The sequence below is a fragment of the Phoenix dactylifera genome, chromosome 5 (genome assembly GCF_051530095.1).
Source record: "Phoenix dactylifera cultivar Ajwa chromosome 5, Ajwa_hap1_PhDact_Kaust_v1.1, whole genome shotgun sequence".
Taxonomy (NCBI): domain Eukaryota; kingdom Viridiplantae; phylum Streptophyta; class Magnoliopsida; order Arecales; family Arecaceae; genus Phoenix; species Phoenix dactylifera.
Genome location: NC_143194.1, coordinates 31,255,252 through 31,267,177, shown reverse-complemented (window position 1 = coordinate 31,267,177; position 11,926 = coordinate 31,255,252). Strand labels below are relative to the sequence as shown.

The following is an 11,926-nucleotide window of genomic DNA, read 5'->3' as shown; positions in this document are numbered from 1 at the left end:
TTTGTATAGGGGTCCGTTATTAGGAGATCACAGCATTACTGAAACTCTTATTGTGCCTCTTTTTACTAATACGATCTCTGTAATTCTTGACTTGTTTTAGGACTACACTTTCACCAAGGAGCAGGACGCGGAGACCTTGCAACCATTTTGGAGAAAACAGAATAAACATAGCAACAAGAAAGAAGCAGAGGAGCAATTCAAAACAGTCAAAAGGATTTGAAATGAAATGAAGGTAGACTACCAATGGGAGGGACACATGGGGCCAAGTCTACAGGCTAGGAAAGGAGATGAAGTCAGAGAATTTAGGCCAAGTTGGAGAAAAGATGTCTATTGTTACTCATGTTCATGTTTTCTTCGTCCAACACATAAAACAATAGTAGCTAAATTACTTTTACATTAGTATGATTTTTCTCTAACAAGAACTTGATATCTGTGTTCAACCTTATCGAGAAACTCGACTTCACAAAGATTTTGTGGATGTCAATCTTTTTCCCTCGTTGGATTCTTGTTCTCATAGAATTTACTTGCTTTAGGTGGCAATGTCAACCTTGTGAAAGTACTTATTGCTTTGGTTGTTCTTCAGCGTATCTGATCTTTTGAAACTCCCGCTTCACATTGATTAATGAAGCCAGAGCTGTGCAAAGTTTCAAATAAAATGCTGGTTGTTCCTTGACATTGAGAAGGGATAAAATATTTTGATACACTGGGGAACTTATCGTAAGTTTAAATTATGCACTGAAAGTTTGCAGCATCATTCATAATGGTATGAAAAGATTACTACTTATCTAAGACCATGGTGGAAAGACTAACAAATTTAAAAGAAAAACTGTCCATTATACATATGAGTTTAACATTATGAACCAAAGCAAGTTTCCATGTCGGACAACATTTATAGACATTCTTAACAAGATTAATTTCAAGATTTATATATCGAGGGCAACATTGGACAAGACGGACCTCGCATGGAACTACAAAGATTATAGCAAGTAATACATATTGTTTAGCAGTTTAAAAGCCGGTGCAATGATAAGGCAACCCTCTAGTGTTCCCATCAACTACAAGCCAAATATGATTCCTGAAGCAATTCTAGTATTTAGTCTATATGTGCAATTAACAAAGCAATTAACCCAGCATGTGCATATACATACCTCCATGCCACAGAAAGTTACTGCTTCTTGGTACCGAAATTCATAAGCCTTACACAATGATAGCATAGTATATTCCTCTTAAAAGAAGTGCAGGAGAAGGCAGAGTGATTGTATTGATCAGATACCGCCATGGAATGGAGCATTGAAACAAAAAAAAGAAGAAGCAAACTTCAAATAGATATCATTATCTCTTCGATTAACAAATATAATCGCTGGAATACCAAATATATGAATGAAATGCACCTTCCTCTCTCCCTCTCATTTTAATGGACAGCTAATTAACAGCTCCTTGCTATTATTCTTACCACCGAGGCTACAACTCAAACATAGGTACATGAGTTCTTCTTGAATTTGATCGGTTTGGTGTTGTGAGAAGCTACAACAAGAGGGCATGACACATGCTTTCGGTGCTTTACTTTCACCAGCTTACCCACCACATAGCCCCGAGATATGATCTCAAACTCCAGAGTTAATGGGACTGCAGCTCCTTTGCCTGATAGAGCCAAGCCTGCCCCAGCCCCATATAGAGGAACCTTGTCTCCATGCAAGATCACAGAGACAGTCCGATGGCTTTTTCTAGGCTGGTAGTACTTCTTCAACTGTAATCAAATGCAAACGAATGCCATATTAGTTCCTCTAAGCACTTGAACTTCTCGAATTGTAAGGATCAACCTTATCCAAGTTTAAGGAATGCTGTGCTATGGAACTGAATATGAAATTAGTTATCAAGGCTTAGGAACAGAGACACCGGTCTATAATTCGTCTCAGGAATCAAATCTGAATGGCTGTGCCTATGCAATACAGCCATGATTGAGTAGTTCAGAACACTTTGATGATGTATAGTGCAGTTAATGCTATTGTTTATGAAGGCAAGGTGGGCCAATATAAGACCGACAGTGCCACGAGGCATTTAAGAAAACCAACAGGGAACATGCTGCAAAGTCGACAGTCCATAAATATCTCTAACAGTATCACCTAACCATAGAATAGCATACTCAGTTTATAATTTTGATTTCAGATATTGACTACGGCAGCATAGAATCAAAAAGATTCAATTTAATTTGTTAGACAATTTCAGCTGAAACAACCCAAAACAGAATCAAACATAGTGAAACACAAAATGAGCTTAAACCTGCAGGAAGGAAAAGGACAGATTCATAAGCTGAAATTCTGGAAAGCATACAAGCTGGTTTAAGGTTGTCTCCAATAAAATTTATTCATTTAAATAAAACAATGCTTCTAGTAATAACAATATTCATCTAGGGCAAAATAAACCAAATCATACAGGACTCTATGTCTTGAGTGTTTTGGCTACTTCACGTTATGGTTAAAATTGAAAAGCAAAAATTTAAACAAAATATCATGACCATAAATTCAAACCATGTGAAAATCATTTATGAACTGCCATATCAAGTGTGTCCCTGTGTGTGCAAGCACCCTTTTTTTCTTTTTCTTTTTTAAGAGTAAAAGGGTGAGAAAACCAAGGCTTCTTAATTTCACAACCTGAATAATAGAAAAGCCTGAAGTGTGTAACTGATCAAGTTGTGCATAAACGAAAATGATTAATGCCCTTCCCTTGGAATGGAGTTGAAGCATGATGTCATGCAAGAAAGTTGCCCAACTAAAATTGCAGAAGGGAATGTGCAGGCAAGCAAGCATCTAATTTATGACAGGTTCAGATAGCCCTCCAGTCAGGTGAATTCTCAAATTCCTGAAACACTTTGCTTGCAAGAAGTTGTCTATGTGGAAATCACAGAGTTTGCTCATGCATGTGAAATGTTTGTTTTCAAATAGATGGCTTCTCAAGTTTCTAGTATAACAGGACAAGAAAATGGAACATTACACATACTTTCAAAAATCAAGGAGGAGGAGACAAACTTACCTGGCCAGTAGCAATTGTAATCTCAGAATAGATGAGATTGATAGGGCCTGAAGTGACATGAATGCCGAACATTGTAGCAGGATTGTACACATTTATCTTCACTGAACAGTTCACTGTGACCATCTTGGTAGGGACACCGGTACTGTCTGAACCCTCTCCAGCATAAAAGTCATCCATTGACAGGCTCTGAAACAGCAGAATGATGGTTAAAAGAGATGTCAATAGTCCTGTTGAGATAAAAGATAGAACAAGGAGCTTTTAGGTTATATGCTCATATTTAACACTCAACATAGTTAAACTATTTGTGCAGAGAGGATTGAACTTGTTTTTCTTAAATAAGAAAGAAGATAGTGCCACCTTTATGATCAGATTTTCCTATCTACACTTTTCGTGGCAAAAAAGTGTAAGATGGACAGGATGACTTTATGATGATGTAAATAATCATATGTAATAGGCCCAGAGCGGCATGTCAAGATAACAGTCTCATGAGCATACACATCAGAGATTTACTAATTTTGCAATGAAAACATGAAATGTGATAATGATGAATATCCCATCTGAGGCAAAATAAGCAACACTTCATGGTTCCTTAGTTACTTATTGGTCCTACTACTCAAAACATATCATGGTTCCCCATAGAAAACTGCAATTGCATTTTCTCTTCATTCCTTCGCTGATACTGAATAATGCAACAAATAACTCATAAAACCTAAAGTATTTTTCCTTTTTTTTAAGACAGCATTTATAATCATTTTCATGAGTTCATCACAACTAGTGGTAAGAATCCAGTTTATTTATGAATGCAAAATTTCTCAGATAAAACTTATGAATCAATAATGAGTTTGTTGATAACGAGTCTGTAAAGATCTTGTTTCACAGATGACAGAACTATTTCTGGTATTCTTTTTTAAATCTCTCCTAACATTTGGATCTCATAATTCTCCCTAATTTCCAGGGCTATGACAAACAAAAAATCTTAATCTTTCCAAATTGCTCCTAGAACATGATCGTGATTTCACGCTAGATCATCTCTCTTTCATTTTACCAAAAGAAGGGAGTGGATGCAAACATGATTCAAAATATGGAAACACAAGCTTACACTTGAAACTTCGGCAAATATGCGAACAGAACTGTTCCATTTTCTTAGTGGAAGGCATCCATATGATGGAGCAAGTAGACACCCAAAAAACATACAGATATCAATGGTAATTGTAAGAATACCTTCACGACCGCCTCTGCTTTGTATGGCCGGGCTGCACCCCATATGATCAGACAGAAGACAGTGAACAGCAGAACAAAACTCAGAAGTGCAAGCATGATTTGGCAGCGGCGTGAGAGCCCCTTGTCCTCATCAAGATCATCATATGAACCCTCTTCTTGAATCACATTGCACTCGGGCCACCCCTTATCATTCACCCGCTTCCGATTTCCCTTCCGACCTGACGACGACCAGAAAGTCCCCGAGAACCGGCTAGCTGAGGAGGTCCTCGAGTGGCGCCCAAAGGAAGGATGAGTGGGGGACTCCATAGGGCTGTTGTAAACAGGGGTGGCCTGCATCGACGATGACTTGTCGCCATCGTGGGAGTCCCGGGATGGGCTCTGCACGTAATACACCGGCCTCTTCGGCGACCGAGGTGGGGATGAGGGGGCTAAGCTGGTTACATCGGAATCGGACTTAGCATGCATCATCTTGCTCTAAATGAATTCCTCTTCCGAATTAGTTCGAGAAGCGATGGTAATGCAGGCCAATCCTAACAAGAATTCCAAAAACAACACCGGAGCTATTGAGGATTACAATTTCAGTCGAGAAATCAGCAAATGCGATAAAAGACCTAATCTTATAACATAAAGTTAGGCGAACTCAAAACTTGTTCTTTTTCCAGAAATAGCTTATTAATTGGGTTTCCTGAATTCTCAGCAACTAGGGACAACTCAAAAACCCTAAAAAGCTAGGGAATTATGGAAAATTTCTTCAGGGAAAAGGAGAATTAAGAGACACCAGATTTCTAATACCTCCTTCGCCTCCACTCTAGATGAAAAACCATAAAAAAGAACCCACAAAATTTCCGAAATTCGTAATAAAAAAAAAACAAAAGAAATTTTACAGCAAACCAAGCAGGGGAAAGCAGAATTCTACTGCAAATTTCCACCTTTAAACCATTCGAATTCAGCAAACGGGAGCGCCACCATGATCGATCTACAATCCAAACTTAACCAAATTTAGAGAGACAAACATATACCTCTCTAAGAAAGGCCTTCTTCGAGACGACAATGGCGATCGAAGAGCTCTCCGATTACAAAGCGGAGATCACTCCTCCCTTCATCTCTCTCTCAGCGAAGGGGAAAAAGGAAACGAGGCGATTCCCAATGGAGCCCAGCGGGGAGAAGGAAAAGCAGAGTTCGAGAGCTGCTTCCACCATTAAGAAAGCAGAGACCAAGGAGAGTGACAGCGGACGTGGAGAGCCTTGAGTTAGCTTCGGGTGTCGGCCCGTAACAGAAGCCAAACGTGAAAGTGAGCGAGGATCTGCTGTCTTATCTCGAACACTGTCAGGCCAAGATCAGTCCGTCCAAAAGACACTACGTGTGGGTCCCAGAATGTTACACGAAGGGAAGATTGGTGTGTAAGGCTGTTTGGCGTTTGGGGCAACAGCAACTGCTTGTGAGCGCGGGCTTGTGGTTCTTTTACCGGTCTTTCCCGAGCCCGGACAAATCGGCGGGATTGGAATGAGAAGCGTCGGCAGAGAATCTTTTCCCGGGTTTCTTTTTCTTTTTATATTCTCCCTTTTTATTGGCTTCTTCCCTGAATACGGTGGGTTTAGATAGTATGTCGTTATAGATTGATTAATGGCAGTAGGTTTGTATTATTGGATTGTTATATATATATATATATATATATATATATATATATATATATATATTGCTTAAAAAAAAGAGGAAGGAGGAAGGAAGAGACAAGCCTATCCCCGCATGACAGCCTTCACCGCCTGGAGAAGTTGGATTGTTATATAACGATGTAATTTATCAAGAGCCTTCTTGTTCCCTAAGGATATAGTATATTATTGATGGCATCTGATTCTTGAAAGAAAGGGTAAAGCACTCTTGCAGTCTTTAAGGCATAGGCATAGCCTGTGTGGGTTTACTTGTAGGTTAAAGATGGTTGATGCTCGGCACCATGTCCAAGAGGAGCTGTAGACCGGTCGGATTCAGGTTAAATCCATGAGATACCCACCTGCATGAGGGATGCCTCGTGTGCACGAATGCGAGCACTTATGCATTAGGACTATACATCAAATAATTAACTTGCACGGCTGAGGTCAAAATTTTTGGTTGTTTTTATTGGCACCTTAAACTCTCTTTACATTTATGTCACACATAGGTTGTGCAAAATATTTTCATCATATAACATACAAAAATACTTTCTTTTCTTTTTTTTTGAAGTGAGAGGTTGCATGTTCCAACTTCAGAGCTGAATGACAGAACTGATCGCTATATTCCAACAAGGAATAATTATAAAGAAGCTTTTTTTTTTTTTTGAGACTAGCAGCAGCGCTCATTGAAGAGCCGACTTGGAAGCATGGGGCCTGTTAGAAGATGCCTTTCTCTCAGGTATCCAATCGTCATTTTGGCATGCTTAGTCCCAAACAGTCGATTGCATCTTTTGTAAGACAGCACAGTATTCTTCATGGTAATCATGTAATCTTCAAGCGAAAACAGTTCATCTACCTTGGTCCCTTCCCGGTTCCAATCACTAAGAAGTGTTCTGAACGTTTGAACATGGTCCTTCTACGTGTCCCCACCGTAAAACCCTTTTTTTTTTTTTTTAGTTAAAATGACAGTTCATATAACTCTAACTTGAGTACATTCAGCCATATCAAAAGAAAATAAAGAAAACAAAGGAGTGGGACTATCAGCTACAGATGTCCAAAAAAACTCTCCAGAGTGCCAGGCGACGTAGGAGGCGATACAGTCAGCTGCTCTGTTCGCCTCTCGGTACACATGTGTAGCATGAAAATCATCCATCTCCTGAGCCAGTCTCCTGATCTCAAGGATGAGTGGATAACTGTCACCGTACCTATCCACATCCTGAATCCAATCGATCACCACATAAGAGTCCCCCTTAAGATGCACCCGATTGCCACCGAAAACCCTCCTTGCATAGGATAAATCCTTCCAAACAGCCCGCAGCTTTGCTCTAACAACGGTGAGCTTTGATATGCGACGACCACAAGCAGCTATCAGCCTGCCCACAAAAAAAAAAAAAAAAAAACCGATTTTCTGGACCTCAGTTATGCACAAGCCTAGGATAAGACATCAAAGAGAGGCAAATGTGAACTTTCAACTTCACAAAAGAACTGGACGATCTTGTGAACCTAAAATGTCTAATGAAAATACTCGCAAATAAGAGAAAGGGAGGAAAGGGTGGGGAGGGGAGGGGTGTCTTGGAAACTTCAATTCTACAGTATCAGGTTTCCCCCATTTGTTTTCCATGGAACGGAAGAAATGCTACGGTATAGGAACTAATCCATCATTTGGAGAATATGGTTGGTACCTTCCCCTCATAAATGGGTTACAGGCAATATTGTTAAAATAAGAAGTCTCCAGTGAAGAAAGAAAGAAACTATGAAAAGGACCTCACAACCACAATAATTGTCAAGGCCCCATGACCTAGATGTATCATGCAGCTTCTTTTTTTCCTTTTGGTAGAAATTCACCAACTTTCTTTGATGTCAAGCTCACAGAAGGACCCCACATTGCCACACGAGTCATTGATCCTGTATTGCCACTCAGTTCGAACGCCCGCCTTGTGCTGATCAAAGAGAACACGGCTGCCACCACATCCAATGAGCAGAGCTTGGATCAGTCGGCATTTTAACTCGATTCTGTCTCCATGTCCTAAAATGGGCTAAGATGCTCATGAGAATGGAAAGTTGCAAAGGGAAAATTTGCTCATGAGGGATGCAAATGGAGTCACGTAGCTCAACAGAATGCAGGAAAACAAATTTCGGAGCAGCTCAAAAAATCCGTCACACCACGAATGATTATGAATGTAGGGACATTTGCAATATGGAACCACTTCAATTTCTTAATTGACCCACAATCTTAAGAGAGTGCACATATTCAAAGCTGAAATAAACCTTGTTCTTTTGATGTAAAACGCATACAAAACATTGAGCCATATCTGCTATCAGCTTCATCTACTTTTTACACAGCAACAGAAACCTAAATAGAGGGAGAATGTTACATGCCATCAGAATTTGGCTCGCCGATACAAAAACGAAAATTTGACGAACTGAAACCATAAGGAATGAACCACGTGATCAATTCTAGCAGCTCTAACAAAAGAAAACAAAGTGTGCAACTCAGTTTCGACTAGATCTGGTTCTATCCACTTGGATTGTATGTGAATCCAGCGTTGAGAGAATTTGAGGCATTGACATGCCCCCTGAGACCACAATTTCTGCACCGTAAACATGATTAAACAACATCATTAACATTATAGTATTAGGAACAACTGACAATATGCCTTTTCTCTTTTTTCTTTTTTTTTTCCCTGAAGAACAGTAAAAGCACCAGCTCAATTATGACTGCATTCAGTAAAACAGCAAAGGAATAATAAGCATCTATAGCCTTGCAAGAGAATTGGTCAAGAAGATGGTAGCTTACCAATTCCTTCGCGGACAGATAAGTTTGGTCTAATGACATCCTTGGCATTGACCAGAAATATATCACCAATGTAGAGATGGTTGGTTGGAACATAGACACAATATAGCTCCTCTTCACCAGAATAACTCTGTAGAGAAAAAAATATCAATTATCCTACTACTAAAATTATGAATAATAATAATTATTTGACGAAGGATGAAAGAGAATATAGCTGAATTTAAACCAACGCGCTTGACTTAGATTTCTGCATGCATATGCATACATATATGCAGCCATGTAGGAAAACCCAGAATTAAGGATTGGATGCGGGTGAAATTCCTGCCAATGGCTGAGATGTTCAGCCGACTCCCTCCCCTTTTGTGGGGGTCGGGACCCCTACTAGTGAGCAGAAAAGACGCCCTGGTGAACTGTCATGATAAGTGAACAAGTGTAAGCTTTTGACTTGTATCCAGCACCATGACTTGGGTCTGGACCTAATGCATCCAATGTGCTCAGTTTAGTCTTATGAAGGCCATCATTAGGACCTTAAGTACACAACTAACAAGCATGCATGCAATGCATGCATACATCCATCCATACATACATCCATCCATTAAGTAGGGATGGGATCAAGACCTTTCTTCATAACTCATTCCTACATAACGTCACATGCTTTTAAATACGAGCCATTACCACATCCTTCAGCACAATATTCATCTTAATCTAGTTAGGCCTCTCATTAACATATTGGAGCCCCCTTTCTTACTATGGCCTCTTCTCAAGTTTCTGTACTACATGATCATACTACTAAATTCTCAAATATCAATATCTTCGTATCTCTTTAACCCATACTAGTGGAACTCCAAGGCATCCTAGTTCTCTCACTATTTTCTTCCACTTCTACCATAGAACTATCCCTTCTTTCTATTTCCACAAAGTTAACCGCAAGCCCCGAAACTACATAAATCACTCATTATTTTTTTATGCACAAGATATTGCTTCAGTATCATTTGAGCCCTTATGTCTCCCCAACAAGTTGAAATTAACAGAAAAAGTTCAGAAAATATTCTACATCTCATACAAAAAAACACTTCTATCTTATTTGATGACCCCTCTGTTTAATTAATCCGTGATGAGAAAAACAAATAAGAAAAATCCCAACAAATTGGAGAATCAGCTTTGGCTGGCTTTACCAAGCCTAGTCTCCTGTCCAACCAGCCTACTATCAACAAACCTATCCACCAAATGGTCTCCATCTCAAACCCCTTAATCTTATATGGTAATTTAGCACATTTTTAATCCTTTCCAACACCTTGTGAAATTATATGGAATACAAACAGTTTTTGTTTACTAAAATATACATCTGGTTCGATTCATCTGGCAGCAAGAAAATTTATAACTTAGATTCCTAACTAAATTTATAACTTAGATTCCTAAAACCTTCCAAGATAATCCAAATTAATACCATAGACTTACAGAAACCATCGTAGAATTTAATGTAACAAACGAGCACGTGTGGTAATGAAAATGCATGAAACCAATAATACTCAGTGCCTGATGTTTAGACCTGAAGAACGACAGCTGAAGTGATGAATCCAAATGCATATTCACCAATACGTGGGTGCCTTATGATGGCCACTTCCTTGAAGGCTTGTGTGTTTTGATCTGCAGTTAGAGAATGTTAGCAACAGAAAGTAACTAACAGACTGACATAATCACGAAAGTGACGGAATATCACCAGGTGATATGGCAGCACTAATTTGCTTGGACGCATTATATATATGTCGAACAAATGGCATCCGCTTGATAAACCATTCGCCGAGGCTAAGAACAGATGCCCCCAGCCATGATGACATGAACACTCCAACCAAGAAGATGAACAATATGGAAGTAACAAAACCAAGTCCTAACAAAGTCAAGCAATAAATACAGGTTTTATATCAGGAATGTTAGAAACAGGAGGCAACATAAGAATTTAATTTAAAAGAACTTCAAAATTAGCTGACAATGAGAGCAAAGAACAAAAACTAACCATATGATAAAAGCAATAACGAGTAGGGCAGAAGATATGACTGCTCAAAAAGAATGAAGAATGAGCAGAACAAATAAGAGAAATCAACAAAATAGCTCCATTGATACCTCCCCTCCGCCCACCCACAAACATCAAGCAAAACTAAAATAAGAAAACAAACAGAGCCCCCACAGCATAAAGCCAGGTTAGCATATTCCTTGTTCATGCCATGGCAATTTTATGCAAAATAGTTGTGATTAAGATGAATAATACATGGTCGGTTTTCTAGTGAAAGCAATAGCTTACAGTTCAATTTTTTGGCACTTAAATATTCACATGTTCATTCACTGCATAAACAAAAAATGGCAAGTAAGAACTCAATAAGTTAATGAAAACTTTACCATTAAACTCTTGCAGATAAAAAAAAAACAAAATTTCGGCTTTATTTTGTTGATGGAATTTGGGAGCTACAAAGCAACACTTAGTAATTGACACTTAGATTGTTAAGAAAAGCCAGAAATCTGATGGCCATTTAAAAGGAAACACAGTGATGCCCACTGATGAATCTAGACAATATTTAGCAAAAGATCCATAGCACATTTCATAAAATAAAAGAAAATAATAAACATTTAGTTCAGCTTAATGAAGAGTCAAATGACTTAAGCATGATAAGTTCTCAAATTGATGATAAGCATAAAACATGTTAAGGGAAAAGGAATGGCATCCATAAATCAAGCATAGAATACTAAACTAGAAATTCATAACCAAATAGAAGGACTATATGAATAATGATGCATACCAAATATGTTGATTCCAAGTTGAGCATAAATTGGAGAGAAAAATCCATCCACAAAATGGATAAACCACCAGGTGATGTAGAAGGTGATTGCTATTGGAAACAAGATAACACTGCAAGATGCAGAAAGAGGTAAGGAAAACAAGTAACAAGTTAAAAAAAATGATATAGCATAAAGCTCACTTTCGTTTCATATTAATCATAAAAACCCAACATAATTTTGGGACTCGCTTGTCAGTCTCTTACTGAATCCAATGTTTTATATATCTACTAGTGCAAGCTATTCCTATTTTATCAAATCAAATAGGATCACAATGCAGCAGTATTGCACTATATCAATCCATTTCATACAAGCAAAATAGACCATAAAAAGGAAGAAAAAGAATCATTATAAGCTTCCTTTGGAAGTCTTAACCAAAACTGACCAAGTAGGTAGTAACACTGTT

At 38.6% G+C, this 11,926-nt stretch overlaps 2 protein-coding genes across 3 annotated transcripts in view; both read right to left on the bottom strand.

The window, feature by feature from the left end:
* Positions 1-1,290: 1,290 nt before the first annotated feature.
* Positions 1,291-5,484, bottom strand: LOC103710911 (uncharacterized). Its single transcript, XM_008796838.5, has 4 exons — positions 5,271-5,484; positions 4,252-4,781; positions 3,031-3,216; positions 1,291-1,747 (listed from the first exon to the last, which is right to left on the bottom strand). The coding sequence occupies exons 2-4, from the start codon at positions 4,717-4,719 to the stop codon at positions 1,469-1,471; spliced, it is 933 nt and encodes a 310-aa protein (XP_008795060.4). The 5' UTR covers positions 4,720-4,781; positions 5,271-5,484; the 3' UTR covers positions 1,291-1,468.
* Positions 5,485-8,095: 2,611 nt separating this feature from the next.
* The window catches only part of LOC103710912 (protein LIKE COV 1-like), a 10,540-nt gene continuing 6,709 nt past the window's right edge, over positions 8,096-11,926 (bottom strand). The window contains exons 3-7 of one of the 2 annotated variants that reach the window (XM_008796839.5): positions 11,484-11,593; positions 10,412-10,579; positions 10,241-10,338; positions 8,695-8,821; positions 8,096-8,488 (exon numbers count right to left, since the gene is read on the bottom strand). In XM_008796839.5, the coding sequence (XP_008795061.1) occupies positions 8,391-8,488; positions 8,695-8,821; positions 10,241-10,338; positions 10,412-10,579; positions 11,484-11,593 (601 nt within the window). In that variant the 3' untranslated portion in view covers positions 8,096-8,390. Of the gene's footprint in view, positions 8,616-8,694; positions 8,822-10,240; positions 10,339-10,411; positions 10,580-11,483; positions 11,594-11,926 lie in introns of both variants that reach the window. The other variant, XM_026806170.4, reaches the window with a different exon arrangement.